The sequence below is a fragment of the Pygocentrus nattereri genome, chromosome 12 (genome assembly GCF_015220715.1).
Source record: "Pygocentrus nattereri isolate fPygNat1 chromosome 12, fPygNat1.pri, whole genome shotgun sequence".
In the NCBI taxonomy this organism is placed as follows: domain Eukaryota; kingdom Metazoa; phylum Chordata; class Actinopteri; order Characiformes; family Serrasalmidae; genus Pygocentrus; species Pygocentrus nattereri.
Genome location: NC_051222.1, coordinates 29559816 through 29578832, shown reverse-complemented (window position 1 = coordinate 29578832; position 19017 = coordinate 29559816). Strand labels below are relative to the sequence as shown.

Genomic DNA, 19017 nt, shown 5'->3' with positions numbered 1-19017 from the left:
AGCAAACATGCTAAAATATAATTTCTACTAGTACAAGTTGAATTTTTATATGCAATACAGAGCTTGTATTGAGATCATTACTGCTACTCCAGCCAAAGATCATATGACAGAACCACTGATTGTTTTTTTGTTACTGCACTGAGTAATTTGTAGTAGTGAACAGTAAAAAAAAAATTGAAAAAAATGAATGTAAAAAAATTGTAGTAGTGAACGGAACAAAAAATGAAATAAATAAAATGCTAATGTGCCCTCAAACCCTCTTTCATACAATGAATACGAAACTCAAAGTGGTCAGTGATATAGCATATAGACCACAGACACATTCATTTACATTCACTTAGATTCAAGAGTTTTACTGTCATATGCACAGCAGAACAGCTAGTTACACTGTACAATGAAATTCTTACTTTGCTGTTCCTTCATTCACCAAACATAATCTTAAGAGAATAAAAAAAATATATAAGAATAACTCTAAAAACAGTAGTAAAAAGTAAAAGTCAAACTGTACAGTATGAAAGTTGAAATAAATTAAAGTTACACATGCGTATGTGCAAATGTGCAAATATGTAGAGCAGCTGTTCATAAAGTGCATCAAGTAATAGATGTAAACAGTAAACAATAGTGTTCTGTGCAGTAATAGATGTAAACAGTAAACAATACTGTTCTGTGCAGTAATAGATGTAAACAGTAAACAATAGTGTTCTGTGCAGTAATGGATGTAAACAGTAAACAATAGTGTTCTGTGCAGTAACAGATGTAAACAGTAAACAATAGTGTTCTGTGCAGTAATAGATGTAAACAGTAAACAATAGTGTTCTGTGCAGTAACAGATGTAAACAGTAAACAATAGTGTTCTGTGCAGTAACGGATGTAAACAGTAAACAATAGTGTTCTGTGCAGTAATAGATGTAAACAGTAAACAATAGTGTTCTGTGCAGTAACAGATGTAAACAGTAAACAATATTGTTCTGTGCAGTAATAGATGTAAACAGGAAACAATATTGTTCTGTGCAGTAATAGATATAAACAGTAAACAATAGTGTTCTGTGCAGTAATAGATGTAAACAGTAAACAATAGTGTTCTCTGCAGTAATAGATGTAAACAGTAAACAATAGTGTTCTGTGCATGTAACAGATGTAAACAGTAAACAATAGTGTTCTGTGCAGTAATAGATGTAAACAGTAAACAATAGTGTTCTGTGCATGTAACAGATGTAAACAGTAAACAATATTGTTCTGTGCAGTAATAGATGTAAACAGTAAACAATAGTGTTCTGTGCAGTAATAGATGTAAACAGTAAACAATAGTGTTCTGTGCAGTAATAGATGTAAACAGGAAACAATAGTGTTCTGTGCATGTAACAGATGTAAACAGTAAACAATATTGTTCTGTGCAGTAATAGATGTAAACAGTAAACAATAGTGTTCTGTGCAGTAATAGATGTAAACAGTAAGCAATAGTGTTCTGTGCAGTAATAGATGTAAACAGTAAACAATAGTGTTCTGTGCAGTAATAGATGTAAACAGTAAACAATAGTGTTCTGTGCAGTAACAGATGTAAACAGTAAACAATAGTGTTCTGTGCAGTAATAGATGTAAACAGTAAACAATAGTGTTCTGTGCAGTAATAGATGTAAACAGTAAACAGTGTTCTGTGCAGTAATAGATGTAAACAGTAAACAACAGTGTTCTGTGCAGTAATAGATGTAAACAGTAAACAATAGTGTTCTGTGCAGTAATAGATGTAAACAGTAAACAATAGTGTTCTGTGCAGTAATAGATGTAAACAGGAAACAATATTGTTCTGTGCAGTAATAGATGTAAACAGTAAACAATAGTGTTCTGTGCAGTAATAGATGTAAACAGTAAACAATAGTGTTCTGTGCAGTAACGGATGTAAACAGTAAACAATAGTGTTCTGTGCAGTAATAGATGTAAACAGTAAACAATATTGTTCTGTGCAGTAATAGATGTAAACAGTAAACAATAGTGTTCTGTGCAGTAATAGATGTAAACAGTAAGCAATATTGTTCTGTGCAGTAATAGATGTAAACAGTAAACAATAGTGTTCTGTGCAGTAATAGATGTAAACAGTAAACAATAGTGTTCTGTGCAGTAACAGATGTAAACAGTAAACAATAGTGTTCTGTGCAGTAATAGATGTAAACAGTAAACAGTGTTCTGTGCAGTAATAGATGTAAACAGTAAACAATAGTGTTCTGTGCAGTAATAGATATAAACAGTAAACAATAGTGTTCTGTGCAGTAATAGATGTAAACAGTAAACAATAGTGTTCTGTGCAGTAATAGATGTAAACAGTAAACAATAGTGTTCTGTGCAGTAATAGATATAAACAGTAAACAAGTGTTCTGTGCAGTAATAGATGTAAACAGTAAACAATAGTGTTCTGTGCAGTAATAGATGTAAACAGTAAACAATAGTGTTCTGTGCAGTAATAGATATAAACAGTAAACAATAGTGTTCTGTGCAGTAATAGATGTAAACAGTAAACAATAGTGTTCTGTGCAGTAATAGATGTAAACAGTAAACAATATTATTCTGTGCAGTAATAGATGTAAACAGTAAACAAGTGTTCTGTGCAGTAATAGATGTAAACAGTAAACAATAGTGTTCTGTGCAGTAATAGATATAAACAGTAAACAATAGTGTTCTGTGCAGTAATAGATGTAAACAGTAAACAATATTGTTCTGTGCAGTAATAGATGTAAACAGTAAACAATAGTGTTCTGTGCAGTAATAGATGTAAACAGTAAACGAGTGTTCTGTGCAGTAATAGATGTAAACAGTAAACAATAGTGTTCTGTGCAGTAATAGATGTAAACAGTAAACAATAGTGTTCTGTGCAGTAATAGATGTAAACAGTAAACAATAGTGTTCTGTGCAGTAATAGATATAAACAGTAAACAATAGTGTTCTGTGCAGTAATAGATGTAAACAGTAAACAATAGTGTTCTGTGCAGTAATAGATATAAACAGTAAACAAGTGTTCTGTGCAGTAATAGATGTAAACAGTAAACAATAGTGTTCTGTGCAGTAATAGATGTAAACAGTAAACAATAGTGTTCTGTGCAGTAATAGATATAAACAGTAAACAATAGTGTTCTGTGCAGTAATAGATGTAAACAGTAAACAATAGTGTTCTGTGCAGTAACGGATGTAAACAGTAAACAATAGTGTTCTGTGCAGTAATAGATGTAAACAGTAAACAATAGTGTTCTGTGCAGTAATAGATGTAAACAGTAAACAAGTGTTCTGTGCAGTAATAGATGTAAACAGTAAACAATAGTGTTCTGTGCAGTAATAGATATAAACAGTAAACAATAGTGTTCTGTGCAGTAATAGATGTAAACAGTAAACAATAGTGTTCTGTGCAGTAATAGATGTAAACAGTAAACAATAGTGTTCTGTGCAGTAATAGATGTAAACAGTAAACAATATTGTTCTGTGCAGTAATAGATGTAAACAGTAAACAATAGTGTTCTGTGCAGTAATAGATGTAAACAGTAAGCAATATTGTTCTGTGCAGTAATAGATGTAAACAGTAAACAATAGTGTTCTGTGCAGTAATAGATGTAAACAGTAAACAATAGTGTTCTGTGCAGTAACAGATGTAAACAGTAAACAATAGTGTTCTGTGCAGTAATAGATGTAAACAGTAAACAGTGTTCTGTGCAGTAATAGATGTAAACAGTAAACAATAGTGTTCTGTGCAGTAATAGATATAAACAGTAAACAATAGTGTTCTGTGCAGTAATAGATGTAAACAGTAAACAATAGTGTTCTGTGCAGTAATAGATGTAAACAGTAAACAATAGTGTTCTGTGCAGTAATAGATATAAACAGTAAACAAGTGTTCTGTGCAGTAATAGATGTAAACAGTAAACAATAGTGTTCTGTGCAGTAATAGATGTAAACAGTAAACAATAGTGTTCTGTGCAGTAATAGATGTAAACAGTAAACAATAGTGTTCTGTGCAGTAATAGATGTAAACAGTAAACAATAGTGTTCTGTGCAGTAATAGATGTAAACAGTAAACAATATTATTCTGTGCAGTAATAGATGTAAACAGTAAACAAGTGTTCTGTGCAGTAATAGATGTAAACAGTAAACAATAGTGTTCTGTGCAGTAATAGATGTAAACAGTAAACAATAGTGTTCTGTGCAGTAATAGATGTAAACAGTAAACAATAGTGTTCTGTGCAGTAATAGATGTAAACAGTAAACAATAGTGTTCTGTGCAGTAATAGATATAAACAGTAAACAAGTGTTCTGTGCAGTAATAGATGTAAACAGTAAACAATAGTGTTCTGTGCAGTAATAGATGTAAACAGTAAACAATAGTGTTCTGTGCAGTAATAGATATAAACAGTAAACAAGTGTTCTGTGCAGTAATAGATATAAACAGTAAACAAGTGTTCTGTGCAGTAATAGATGTAAACAGTAAACAATAGTGTTCTGTGCAGTAATAGATGTAAACAGTAAACAATAGTGTTCTGTGCAGTAATAGATGTAAACAGTAAACAATAGTGTTCTGTGCAGTAATAGATATAAACAGTAAACAATAGTGTTCTGTGCAGTAATAGATGTAAACAGTAAACAATAGTGTTCTGTGCAGTAATAGATATAAACAGTAAACAAGTGTTCTGTGCAGTAATAGATGTAAACAGTAAACAATAGTGTTCTGTGCAGTAATAGATGTAAACAGTAAACAATAGTGTTCTGTGCAGTAATAGATATAAACAGTAAACAATAGTGTTCTGTGCAGTAATAGATGTAAACAGTAAACAGTGTTCTGTGCAGTAATAGATGTAAACAGTAAACAATAGTGTTCTGTGCAGTAATAGATATAAACAGTAAACAATAGTGTTCTGTGCAGTAATAGATGTAAACAGTAAACAATAGTGTTCTGTGCAGTAATAGATGTAAACAGTAAACAATAGTGTTCTGTGCAGTAATAGATATAAACAGTAAACAAGTGTTCTGTGCAGTAATAGATGTAAACAGTAAACAATAGTGTTCTGTGCAGTAATAGATGTAAACAGTAAACAATAGTGTTCTGTGCAGTAATAGATATAAACAGTAAACAATAGTGTTCTGTGCAGTAATAGATGTAAACAGTAAACAATAGTGTTCTGTGCAGTAATAGATGTAAACAGTAAACAATATTATTCTGTGCAGTAATAGATGTAAACAGTAAACAAGTGTTCTGTGCAGTAATAGATGTAAACAGTAAACAATAGTGTTCTGTGCAGTAATAGATATAAACAGTAAACAATAGTGTTCTGTGCAGTAATAGATGTAAACAGTAAACAATAGTGTTCTGTGCAGTAATAGATGTAAACAGTAAACAATAGTGTTCTGTGCAGTAATAGATATAAACAGTAAACAAGTGTTCTGTGCAGTAATAGATGTAAACAGTAAACAATAGTGTTCTGTGCAGTAATAGATGTAAACAGTAAACAATAGTGTTCTGTGCAGTAATAGATGTAAACAGTAAACAATAGTGTTCTGTGCAGTAATAGATATAAACAGTAAACAATAGTGTTCTGTGCAGTAATAGATGTAAACAGTAAACAATAGTGTTCTGTGCAGTAATAGATATAAACAGTAAACAAGTGTTCTGTGCAGTAATAGATGTAAACAGTAAACAATAGTGTTCTGTGCAGTAATAGATGTAAACAGTAAACAATAGTGTTCTGTGCAGTAATAGATATAAACAGTAAACAATAGTGTTCTGTGCAGTAATAGATGTAAACAGTAAACAATAGTGTTCTGTGCAGTAACGGATGTAAACAGTAAACAATAGTGTTCTGTGCAGTAATAGATGTAAACAGTAAACAATAGTGTTCTGTGCAGTAATAGATGTAAACAGTAAACAATAGTGTTCTGTGCAGTAATAGATGTAAACAGTAAACAATAGTGTTCTGTGCAGTAATAGATGTAAACAGTAAACAAGTGTTCTGTGCAGTAATAGATGTAAACAGTAAACAATAGTGTTCTGTGCAGTAATAGATATAAACAGTAAACAATAGTGTTCTGTGCAGTAATAGATGTAAACAGTAAACAATAGTGTTCTGTGCAGTAATAGATGTAAACAGTAAACAATAGTGTTCTGTGCAGTAATAGATGTAAACAGTAAACAATAGTGTTCTGTGCAGTAATAGATGTAAACAGTGAGTGGACAGTTTAAATACTCCATCAGCACTGCTGTGTCTGGTCCTGTTGTACAAGCACAACACACACTAACACACCACCACCACATCAGTGTTACTGTACAGTTCTGAGAATGATCCACCACTCAAATATTACCTGCTCTGTGAGGGTCCATGGGGGTCCTGTCCACTGAAGAACAGGGTAAAGGGGGCTACCAAAGTATCAGAGAAACAGATGGACTACAGTCTGTAACTGTAGAACTACAAAGTGCAGCTATACAGTAAGAGGAGCTGATAAAATGGACAGTGAGTGTAGAAACAAGGAGGTGGTCAGGATGTTATTCCTGATCAGGAACTTCTAAATTACATTTTGTTCATTACCTTCTCAGCCCAGGCTTGGATGCTTTTACAGCACTCCAGTCAACAAAAACCTCGACACCTGCAAACCTGATAAATTTACTATGTTTGGCCAGCCTCATGCTGAAAGGCAATTAGCTAAGAGATTAACCTTCTTAGCCTGAAACAGGCCCACTAGAGGCAAACGGTGCCAAAGAAGTAATGTGGCATGTAAAAGGTGACTGTCTGGTTTCAATCAGGCTCAAATTAAATTCAAGCAAACCAAAATATTGGAACAAAAAAAAAAAAAAAAAAAAAGTGAAAAAGTTGATCAACTGTGTTAAAAACACAAGGATAAAAACACTTTGGCTGCTCTGGAAATATCCATAAACAGGCTGCAAGCTGAAATATGATATAATATAAACAGGAACTAAAAGGGTCAAATAAAGACTTATTACTCGGTCAGTTATGCACCTTCTTCAATATCTACTATAATACATGTAAGTTACGGAGTTACTAGAGTGAGAAACTAAACGGTGCTCATGTACAGTTCCTTGTACTTTCTTGGTCAGTTCAGCAGCACCTACTGCCAGACAACTATGGAACACCATGAAGCCAAACAACTTTATTCTACTTGTATTTACATTATTTATTTGGCAAAACGAGATTTTTCCAACTCCTTAATTACTATCCACCAAAAGTGTATCCATTTAAAGACTGGGCAAACCTTTCTGCAAATTCTGGGAATTTTATTGAATATTTGATGTTTATCAAGCCTCAATGTCAAAATTCACATACAAATCCACGATGTGAAACCTAGATAATGAGAAAGCAACACAAACAGAAGAACTGATGTGTCCAACAAAAAAAATGGCTTTATTAAATTACGCAATTTAACATCTACAGACAGCTCTTGAACAGTTGGTCTTGGCGAGGCATTCGTGAGGTCCCCACATCCTTCAGCACCACGCTTCACAGCAGGAGTGCTCCGGTTCCCTTCAGTGCAAACACATCTTATCGTGTATTGACCTGCAGAGGAAGAGGAGAGTCCAAGTCAGTTCACAACTCAATTCAAAAATAGCTGGAAAACTACACGATAACTACCTGAAGACGGGCGGCTGAACTGCACACTTGCTTTTGAAGGCAAGCCAAAGTCATTTAACATGCGACAGAATGCAGACAAGGCACTTACAACGTCATCGATCTTGAGGATGCTGCGGACCGTTTCCGTGGCGAGGGTGAGCGCACTGATGGAGACCAGCAGAGGCTGAACCACCAGCTCCTCCAAAATGTTAGAGATGCCACCCTGAGAGATGAAGAGAATAAGTTAGACCTTCCACAGATCAGCAAAAAGGTCCCAAATCAAATAAAAAAATGACTCGTCTGATGAGGTGCATAAGTTAAAAGATGCAGTTATCAACCCTGCTAACTAGTTGGGCTGCATTGGTTTGGTTTCAACTTTGAACGGGTAAAAACCTGCCCCTGGTGTGCTGAATAAAAACAGTAACTAAACTTGAGTAACTAAAGACTGGTTGACACCACAGATTCCCAATAACTGTATGATGTATTTACATAATATTTACATGGTATTGTAGTGAAAACACTGATAAATTAAAACATGAAAATCTAAAATCATGAAATCTGTTAAACTGGTGGTTATACAACACTGCACTACAGACCAACGACAGCCGCATTACATGTCAAACAACTAACATCTAAAATTAAATGAAACAACTTATTTAAGCATCTCTCAGAACTGTTTTTAGAAATTCACTGAAGATGCAAATCTGACTGGAGGAAGAACTTGTATAGTAGAACTACAGGCTTTTATTTTGGATTTGCACATTTAAAAACAGTCAGAACTTCATTTTGAGCAAAAAATACTTAAAATAAAAAAAAAAAGATCATTAATACCGCGCTTCCAAAATTTATCCAGCTGAGCCACCACCTTTAAAACCAATGCATCACAGCATATTTACCTATCTTTACAACTGTAATAGCCTCAGGGACCAATGAAATTTGTTCAAAATGAAGATTAACTAAAAAATTAGCTATTGCCCACCTTGCGGACATTGATGCCGGCTGTCTTCTCGCCCTGGGCGTGCCTGTTGCGGAGTTCAGTCACAGTGGAGATGGGGTTAAGGCCGGCGTTCTCGGCCAGCGTGGAGGGGATTACCTCCAGAGCGTCGGCATAGGCACGCACACAGTATGCTTCCATACCACCCAGTGTACGGGCATACTCTGCCAGCCGCAGAGCCAGCTCGATCTCAGGAGCCCCACCGCCTGCAATCAGAGCCCTGCAGGGAGAAATAAAACTCTTATTTAAAAACTCTTATTTAAACACCGAGACGCAACACGGGTCATAACATGGGCCTCCAATGTGTTGATAATATAAGAATGGTTCTGAAAATTTAACAGGTGGAGTAATGATGTGAAAACTAGTGGAACAGTCTGACCAAACCTACTATGATTAACAACACATGAAAGCTAGTGCGGCCCAGTCAGAATGATCCAGTTTGCACTGGTCTCCAACTGCTTTTGTTCTTTATTAGAAATATAAATGGTGAAATATTCCCTCTTGAAGAGGAACGCCACCTATTTGTCAAGCTTTTCCAAAGTTCTAGCATAGTGCACAGTTCAACTGAGATGTAAACAAAGTCTTTCAGAGTGGTTTGATAAACTGTGCACTGAAGAGACATTTCTTGTAATGGTGGTTCTGGGAGGGAACCACATACAACACAAATATAGCCCATGCATTTACTAGCCAAAGGCATCAGTGGACCTACAAATATTTACAGAGATTTTATAAGGTAAGTCAATGGAGCCACAGTCCCCCCAACCCCCACCCCCATTTCCCGAAAGCGAGTGATAACTCACCTTTTTTTGACAAGACAGCGGATGACGCAGAGAGCATCGTGGATGGAGCGCTCTGCCTCCTCGATCACCAGCTTATTGGAGCCGCGCACCACAATGCTGACTGTTTTACCCGGACTGGCACAACCTGTGATCTGTACACAAACAGCAGGACATTAACGTGAAGTGTTTCAACTGCGCATCGAATCACTCGAATCATAAACAGATTTATCCATGTGTTATATTGGTGAACAGGTCATCAACAAAACCAAAAAGAATTGGTTGTGTGCAAACGTGTGAACGTGTGTAGACGAATGACTGGTTTCGTTGATTTGCTAAATAAAAATAAGCCAAACTCCAAACAGAGAAGATGCTGAAATATGGCATCTTCCTGCAAATTTTAGTGCACAATTTCTTATTATTTGCAGAGTTTAACATATTTGAAAAAAGTGCCATGTGCCAAACTTTTTGTACAAGTAGTAAATGTGCATTAAAACGTGCAGAAGTGCGTGCAGGTTCATTTCTTTTCACCTGAATTTACAAAATATTTGACTAGACGCTCAAACTTTTGCAAGTGTACACAAATGCAAGTGTTCGCAAATACAAATGTATAAAAATTTGACAAATATAATAACTGAACAAGGTATGAAATAATGTGAACACACACCAAAATAAATATAATCTTAAAAATATAAACAAATTTTCCATCTAGAGATGAAATGTCCCACAATATAAAGTAACAGAAACACAACGGATATTATGCCTATTTTTTTTTTTTTAGACAGATGAAACGTTACCATGATCTTGACACAACGTATGATATGTATTATCATAAGGAGCTTTCCTTCATCGTTATTTAAGCAGGAACCAGCAAGCATCACCTTATTGGCATGATCTTGTGTTTCTTGTTACTGCCATTTCCCCCAAAAGCAATAACATCAAAGTTTTCTTTCTTTCTTTCTTTTTTTTTTTTTTTTTAAGTACTCCTTTGAGCTTCTTCAGACTGACACTGACCGGCTGTGTGTGATTGGCCAGCGAGTATCAGCAGTCTATGTGAGACACTTTTCAGCTTAAGTGAGGAGCACCGAAACATCACACTCAAACTTGCTGATGTGGTTTCCACCATTTCTACTCTAATATGAGCCCAGAGTTCCTCTGAGGGCAGCGCTCTCACCTTCACCAGCTTGCCCGAGCCGTCCAGGCTGACCTCCTCGGCCAGCTCGGCTGAACCCAGCATCTCCGGAGTAAACTGGTCAATGTGGGCGATGGGCTTGGTGCCAATAGTCTAAACAGAAACAAAGAAGTTTACATTTGTTGTTTATGTTGATTAAAGCTTCCCTTAAACGTTAGACAGTGCTTGATAATGTACTTACACAATTCTCCACATTACAAAACTTCCAACATGATGCTTTATTAATATTATTTATCACCTCCTGAATTTAGACGTTTTAATAACCAAATGGTTTAGATGCAGTTTTGGTATTATTACAAAGTTGTTTTTATTTGGACTGCATGGCCAGAACAACCCTTTAAAACCTGTTTACCTTGCAGATGAACTCAATCTCCTCCCTCTCGATGTCCTTCACCACCATGATCTTCATCTTATTCAGGAAGTGAAGAGCCAGATCGCTCAGTGCATCTCTAGAAGAGCCCAAACACAAACATCAGTCCAGCTGAAACCCATCTTACAGCTTCAGCTTGAATAAGCTGGGCTAAACAGCTTTAGGCTGAATAGGTGGATTTATGTAAGTGTAGGTTTTCATGGCATCATAAAAACAATAAATTCAAAAAGTGTGTGTGTTACAGCTCAGGTTCGGCATGTGTGTGTTATAAAATATATATATATATATATATATATATATATATATATATATATATATATATACACACACACACACACACACACACACACACACACACACACAGTACAGACCGGTGAATAAATAGTATGTTTCCTGTTTATATACAGTCCATCGAACCAATTTATTTTTATAAAAGGGTAAAATTCAGTTTTCCACAATATGGGCCGTTTACATTATACCATAGATATAGGCCACTGCACCACACCTTATTTCAATTACAGTGGCTTATCCTGAGTATGACTCTCAGAAGCATCATTCAGGTATGAAGTGTAATGAAAATAATACATTTTTAAAGTGGCTTAGCTTTTTAGTAACTCAGGAACGCTAAGAAACACTTAGGCCAAGTCCCAATTCAACTCTCGCCCAGACCACTTAGCCCTTGCCCCTCCATCCTGCGCATTCACGTCTAGGGTTAGGCTGTGCCGATTTATGTTGAGATAGCGGGGTAGAGCGAAGTGTTGGGGCCACATGGCCTCCAAAGGGAGGTTTTTCAGAGACTCACTCCAAACAGTGAGTAATGATGGGGGGGGGTGGAAAAAAACAACAAAAAAAAAAAACCTGGCTGAACAAATGACTAACGAATCCCACAAACATGAGAACTTTCTCTGTTAAAACAAAATTAAGATATGATTGTTATCTTGAAGTCACTGCAATGTATTATGATCCTTTTCTTCATAACAAGTATAAAAAATAATCGCTAGTAGTTTGCTGATGTCTTGGTAGCTACCTAGCTAGATTTCCCTTGAACTGTGCAGCAGTTACATTCTGGCAACTGAGCTGAAAATTCAAACAAGCTGGTCAATTTCGGACTTCAGCGTCATATCACCAAAGAATCAGTGGTGGGCAATAATAAATAACTGTCCCTATCTGAAGGCCTATGATGCCCTAAATATAACTAAAGCCCAGCAGTGAGGAGCTGAACTTTACCCTCCTCTGCTGTCACTGAAGACAGGCCGCGTCACCTACAGAGCAGGGCGAGGAGCCTGATAACGAAGTAATGCTCTTTATGTGAGGGTATCATGTTTTGGGGAAGATTTAAAGCACTACCCCTTGTAACTCAGTTTTAGGGGGCAAGGAGGCACTCGAAAACAAGGGGTAGGGGTGAAAATAAGAAATGGGAAATTAAAAACTAATATATATATATATATATATATATATATATATATATATATAAAATCCGATAGCAACTCTTTCGGCTTATCTTCCCACTTAAACTAAACACTACTAATCTAATACCCACACCAATCGTCTGGATTAACCTGACTGACGTTTTAAAGTCAAACTGCTCTTTTCATTTCATACCTCAGGATGGATTTCTGGATAAGCAGGACGTTGCAGCCAGCCTTCTTAATCTGTTTGACCAGGTTGAGGATGTAAGCTCTCTCCTCCCGGAGCACGCGGTCCATCTGTGCGTAGTCTGACACCACAATCTGGTTGTCCATCTGGCCAGGCACGAGAGAGTGAGCGTGAGAGAATGAAAGACTGTAGGCTCTTATTTAAAACATAAAAAATAGGAAAACTGATTTTTAAAAATTATTTATCACGTCCATTGGTTACTTCAAGTTTGTCCAAAAAGTAACTGTACCTGTGAACCCAAATGTGTGTCCAAAAAATCATCCAAAATATAATAAATAAAAATTGGTGTAAGGCTTTTCAGCTAAAACAGCTTAGGTGCATTAAATCTACACTATATTGCCAAAAGTAGTTGCTCGTCTGCCTTCACACACATATGAGTGACATCCCATTCTTAATCCACAGGGTTTAATGTGATGTCGGCCCACCTTTTACAGCTATAACAGCTTCAACTCTTCTGGGAAGGCTTTCCACAAGGGTTAGGAGTGTGTTTATGGGAATTTTTGGCCGTTCTTCCAGAAGTGCATTTGTGAGGTCAGACACTGATGTTGGATGAGAAGGCCTGGCTCACAGTCTCCTCTCTAATTCATCCCAAAGGTGTTCTATCGGGTTGAGGTCAGGACTCTGTGCAGGCCACTCAAGTTCTTCCACACCAAACTTGCTCATCCATGAGCAAAGTTGGGAGCATGAAATTGTCCAGAATCTCTTGGTGCTGAAGCATTAAGAGTTCCTTTCACTGGAACTAAGGGGCCGAGCCCAACTCCTGAAAAACAACCCCATACCATGATCCCCCCTCCACCAAACTTTACACTTGGCCAAATGCAGTCAGACAAGTACGGTTCTCCTGGCAACCGCCAAACCCAGAATCATCCATCGGATTGCCAGACGGAGAAGCATGATTGGTCACTCCAGAGAACACGTCTCCACTGCTCTAGAGTCCAGTAGCGGCGCTTTGCATTGCACTTGGTGATGTAAGGCTTGGATGCAGCTGCTCGGCCATGGAAACCCATTCCATGAAGCTCTCTACGCTGTTCTTGAGCTGATCTGAAGGCCACATGAAGTTTGGAGATCTGTAGCAACTGACTGCAGAAAGTTGGCGCCCTCTGTGCACCATGCCCCTCAGCATCCGCTGACATTTTACGAGTGGCTGTCGTCCCCAATTGCTTCTACTTTGTTATAATACCACTGACAGTTGATGTCTAATGTCTGTAGAAGCAGCCTGCAGGCCTAGGTGCTTGGCTTTATACACTTGCGACCATGGAAGTGATTGGAACACCTGAATTCAATGATTTGGATGGGTGAGTGAATACTTTTGGCAATATAGTGTACCTAGGCAGAAATTCTATTCAAACGTTTAAAAGGTAGTAATGCATAAATACACTACATAAATAATACAGACAGGTTTGCCAGTACTATATTAAGCCTAAGCCTAGACTTTAAATGGTGACCCACCACTGGCTGGACAGTTTACTCCACGACAACAAATCTGGCCTTACAGTATTTTCCCATTATTACTACACTGAAGTGAAACAAGTCCTGAGACACAAACCTCATGTGTGGATGGACAAGTCTGTTTTATCAAATTAGATCTGAACTACTTTCATGTGGCCGTACATTGGATCATATCTGATTTGTGCAATATTAATGAGACTCGTCAGATTTGAATGAAATGTGCCCCCCACACTGAGCATATTCACTTATTAACATGGCAGCAGCACCTTGGCTTCAAGTCAGTGCCAGTAAACCTTGCACAAAGCAGCATGTGACATTTTTTGCCTTAGTCTATCTGTAATAATTAACATCTGAGAGCCTTTCAGAGCAAATGATCTTCATTGATAGTTAGCTGATTATGATGCATGTGGTTCAGATTTAAGATTAGATTAGATTAAGTGACCCTTATTAGTCCCACAACGGGGAAATTTCACCTCCGCGTTTAACCCATCCGCGAAGTGAAACACCACATACACACTAGTGAGCACACACACACTAGGGGGCAGTGGGCAGCCCAATCCACAGCGCTTGGGGAGCAATTGGGGGTTAGGTGTCTTGCTCAAGGACACCTCAGTCATGTGCTGTCGGCTCTGGGGATCGAACCGGCGACCTTCCGGTCACGAGGCTGGATCCCTAACCTCCAGCCCACGACTGCCCCGTTCGTGTCAGACATGGATCAGTTCAGGGCACAACTTCGTTCATATTCATGACTGATACAAGTCACTTACCAAGGCGAATGTGAATCAGGAGGAAAGATCAGATCTGAATGAAGCAATGATGCTTGTGATATAACCTCAGCCTTAGGTCTTAATTTAATTAAATAAAAATGACCAAAATCTAGCAATAATAGTCGAGACTTTTGAAGTAGGATGTGAACATACATCAGTCTTTGGAGGGGACAGGCAGAACTGGATGAGGCCGATCTTGGCCTTCTCTACACGGGACACTCCAGTGTTCACCACTCTCTGGGTCAGAACCAGGCCATCCACCAGCTCACAGTCATCTATGGTTCCACTGTAAACCCAAACACAATGTGGTCAGACCATAAAACTCCAATAACTTATACAACCTCAGGCAGGTCCAAGGCCAGAGCCAGACAAGACTAGAGCTGTACAATATATTGTTTGTTAAGTGTTTTGACAGTACTGGAGTTTACAATACTGATATCACAGAAAGCTGCAATATGAAAGTGAAACATTTCAGCTACTACGATTGCTAAGAACTCACCCAAGCTTCTTGACAATGTTGATGTCACGGAGGTCGACGCTGGTGGCAGTGGCCGGGTCGATGACCCTCATCACAGCGTCCACGCTCATGGGAGCTAGCAGGCTGGAGTACTGCGATACCACTTTTGAACACAGGGATGTGGTGGCGCTGTTCAGCAGAGTCTCACGGTCACTCAGCTCCACAGGCTGGCTGATTGACTGAAGGATCTCCACACCTTTATCCACCGCCTTCTGGAACGACTCCGAGATGGTGGTCGGGTGGATGCCTACAGAAACAAGAGGCAGTGTGATGGAAGAACATCCGGAAACTCAGCTGGAGATCAACAGAGGGACCAAAACCTACTGAAAGTAAAGCTTCATACATAGTGGGCAACTACAGAAGCCCATGGTGACACAGGGTCATCTATCCATCTTTAGATACCAAGGTTACTAATTTTAATGTCAAATTGAGCAGCTTAATCCATGTGACACATATGAAGACCATACTTCAGTTTGGGTCATCTGGCTCTTTAACCAGACAAATATAAAAAGAGCAACATGGTGTTAACACTCAGGCACCGTTGTAGCGAAGGATGAATCTGAAGAACGCACCTTTCTGGAGCAGCTTAGCACAGGCATCCAAAAGAGCTCCAGCAATAACCACCACGGACGTAGTGCCATCACCAGCCTCAATGTCCTGAGCCTTTGACAGCTCTACCAGCTGAAACATCATACATACAGATCAGTATTTCTACAACCACCTCCGCCTGCATCCCACCGAAGTGCAACAGCAAAGACGAAAGCAAAACGCAGCCCTGTCTGAAGAAAACCTCGTATCTCCAAAATCGTAAGGAGAAGGATAAAACCTGCTTTACTTTTAATGCAAGTCAGTGGAACCAGAATTTTTTCCAAGTCATTCTGGGCCGTTTCTTTGGGTCCATTCATCATGAAATTTACACACAACGTAAAGAGTAACAGGCATTTTCAAATTATGTCAAAATCTGAAAAGCGACAAAAATGGAGATACGAGGTTTTCTCCTGACAGCAGCGGAAAACTTCTTAAGTCAAGTCTGTGCATGTTCCCCACAAGTACAAGCGACCTCTGAAAAGAGCCTCTGTGTCTCACCATTTTGGCTGCAGGGTGCAGAACCTGCATCTGCTTGAGAATGGTGGCTCCATCGTTAGTGATGGTGACATCTCCTTTCCCATCCTGGATCTGCAGCGTGAAGCATTGTTGACATCAGCGTTATTAACAGAAACTGAAGGGGTATCAAGACTGTGGGACAGAACTCGCAGTGACTCTGAGCGCGAGAGAAAGAGGAGAATGACGTACCATTTTGTCCATGCCTTTCGGCCCAAGACTTGTTCTGATGGCATCAGCGACAGCTGTCAAACAAAACGGGGCAGAGGGAACACGTCAGTAAACATGGGATAGATACTGACGCAACATCACAGCCTCATCTAAAACGAGCGATAATTCTCTCTTTAACTCTAATGTAGCACTAAAATTAAGGTGGCACTGAATTTAAAGTGGGACTTTATTTACGGTGGCACTGAATTTAAGGTAGAACTACAATTACCATAGCACTACATTGAATGTGGCACAGAATTTAAGGTGGATAAACCCACACATGCAAGTGCTCCTGCCACAGGGCCAGATCCCTAACCTCCAGCCCACCACTGCCCCCCTAAAGGAGGCTCTGGGTTTTGCTGAAGCCTGAATGAGATCAGACACTAAACCGAGTCTAAACCAGAGTTTACTGCGTTCAGGCGCAGTTTAAAGCTGCAGCCATCTGTAAAAGTAACGCTGCACACATTCAGACGGAAAATAAAGGTTCCTCTGTGAATCTCACGCCTAAACGGATCTTCAGATTGATGGGCAATGCGTTGCACGTGGTTCTATAGAGAACCTTTCAGATGATGGTTCTAGAGTACCATAAACAAGCTTGTGATGACAGCAGAAGCCTTTGTGGTGCTCTACAGAACCACACAGCACATTCTCCACCACTCTGAAGGACCCTGAGACGGTTCTATACAACCCTAACGGTTCTAAACAGGACCCACGCCTTTGCTAGAGAACCCTTGCAGCCCCCGAGCGTGCAGGCGAGCTGGGCTGCTGCGGTGACGTCTAGCGCCTGTGCGGGGGTCCAGTAAACACGGCAGCGCCCCGTTTTCGGGTGGGGGGGTCCTTCTATTCATCATCCATGGAAACGCTCAGCCCTGACACACCGCAGAGAAACGGGGGCTAAACAAAGGGGTGGGGGGTCTTCACTGAGAGAGGACGCCCCCCCACATGTAGCCCCGGAGAGCCCTGACCGAGGACCCCGCGGCCGCCGGACGCACCTTTCCCGGCGCTGATGTTGCTGAAGCGGATCTGCGCGGGCTTGTCTCGGTCCACATACGCCCCTCCGGTGGCCTTCCCCCCGCTGCTCCCCTTCGGCGCCGCGGCTTCGGGCATCTCGACTAATCTGGGTAAGTGGCGATGGTGGAGGGTCTCGGGAATCTCTCGGGTCAGGCGTTGGGCCGCTGGGCCGCTGGTCCGGCTCGGATGGGCGCAGATTCGGTTGGATCCGCAGAATCTTCCAGAAACGCCGGCAGGGACGAGAGCGCGAGAGAAAGGACCAGACAGCTCTCGGGAGCGCGCGAGGATGACGTACGGGCGCGGCCAAATACATGCCGGTCTAAAATGGGCTACAAATCTGGGGCGCGCTCCAATCGGCGCCCTGCGCACTCGCACGCTTGCTAGGGCGCAACTGTGAGCAGGGCCGCTTCTCAACATTCAGAGGCCCAGGCCTGAGTTTATGGAAGCCCAGCGTTGTATACGAGTCTGACCGTTTGTGTTGGTCGATGAATTCATTCTGTTTTGCTTTGTTGTATTTTTCGCCTGTTAACCGCTGTTTCACTGTTCAGCGTGGTGTTCCTTCAATGCCGCCTTGGGTCGTGAGTGACGCTCTGCCTGGAGCCCCCCAGCCCTAACAATTTAGGGGTCGTGAGTGACGCTCTGCCTGGAGCCCCCTAGCCCTAACAATTTAGGGGTTGTGAGTGACGTTCTGCCTGTAGCCCCCCAGCCCTAACAATTTAGGGGTTGTGAGTGACGTTCTGCCTGGAGCCCCCCCCAGCCCTAACAATTTAGGGGTCGTGAGTGACGTTCTGCCTGGAGCCCCCCAGCCCTAACAATTTAGGGGTTGTGAGTGACGTTCTGCCTGGAGCCCCCCAGCCCTAACAATTTAGGGGTCGTGAGTGACGTTCTGCCTGGAGCCCCCCAGTCCTAACAATTTAGGGGTCGTGAATGAGGGGTCTTTTGTTCTGCCTGGAACAAAAGAACAATATGGAAAATAAACAAACTAATAAGTAAACAAGCAAACAAATAAACAAATAGCGCTTAATGGGACTAAATGTATTTATTTTTTCACACACCTGGTCAGTTGGAATTGAGAAAGAAGAAGCAGTCGTGCTCCATTATAAAACATATGATCAAAATCTGTGAACGGGATGATCCGTAGTCATTATCTGTGATGTGTTGCGCTGAATCCAGTTAAACTGGGCTTGTTCTGGCCTCTTTATACTGGAACATGCAGTTGGTCAGTTTTCTGATGATACACAACCCGTTTGCAGTGCACTGCGTTGTATTGTGACACAATTGATCACGATAGCGACAGATATCGCTTTATTACCCAGTACTTCTCTTATTATTGATTTGTGTGTACTTAATACAGTTCAACAAATGTAAACAAAAACAGCAGC

General features: G+C 39.8%; 1 protein-coding gene across 1 annotated transcript; it reads right to left on the bottom strand.

Annotated features, from left to right (window-relative positions):
• Positions 1-7241: 7241 nt before the first annotated feature.
• cct4 (chaperonin containing TCP1, subunit 4 (delta)) lies at positions 7242-17924 on the bottom strand. The gene is made up of 13 exons (XM_017716520.2): positions 17617-17924; positions 16607-16659; positions 16400-16489; positions 15886-15994; positions 15296-15560; positions 14950-15082; positions 12527-12666; positions 10907-11003; positions 10537-10647; positions 9387-9517; positions 8572-8806; positions 7702-7815; positions 7242-7538 (listed from the first exon to the last, which is right to left on the bottom strand). The coding sequence occupies exons 1-13, from the start codon at positions 17729-17731 to the stop codon at positions 7524-7526; spliced, it is 1608 nt and encodes a 535-aa protein (XP_017572009.2). The 5' UTR covers positions 17732-17924; the 3' UTR covers positions 7242-7523.
• Positions 17925-19017: the final 1093 nt, after the last annotated feature.

Bases quoted from the DNA above. Each gene is read 5' to 3' on its own strand.
- cct4 (XM_017716520.2), bottom strand. From the start codon at position 17,731: ATGCCCGAAGCCGCGGCGCCGAAGGGGAGCAGCGGGGGGAAGGCCACC. The intron at 12,667-14,949 runs GTATGTTCACAT...GTGCCTGGCCAG, and splicing joins TGTCCCCTCCAAAGACTGAT to ATGGACAACCAGATTGTGGT. The intron at 7,816-8,571 runs GTGGGCAATAGC...TTCATCTCTCAG, and splicing joins CCGGCATCAATGTCCGCAAG to GGTGGCATCTCTAACATTTT.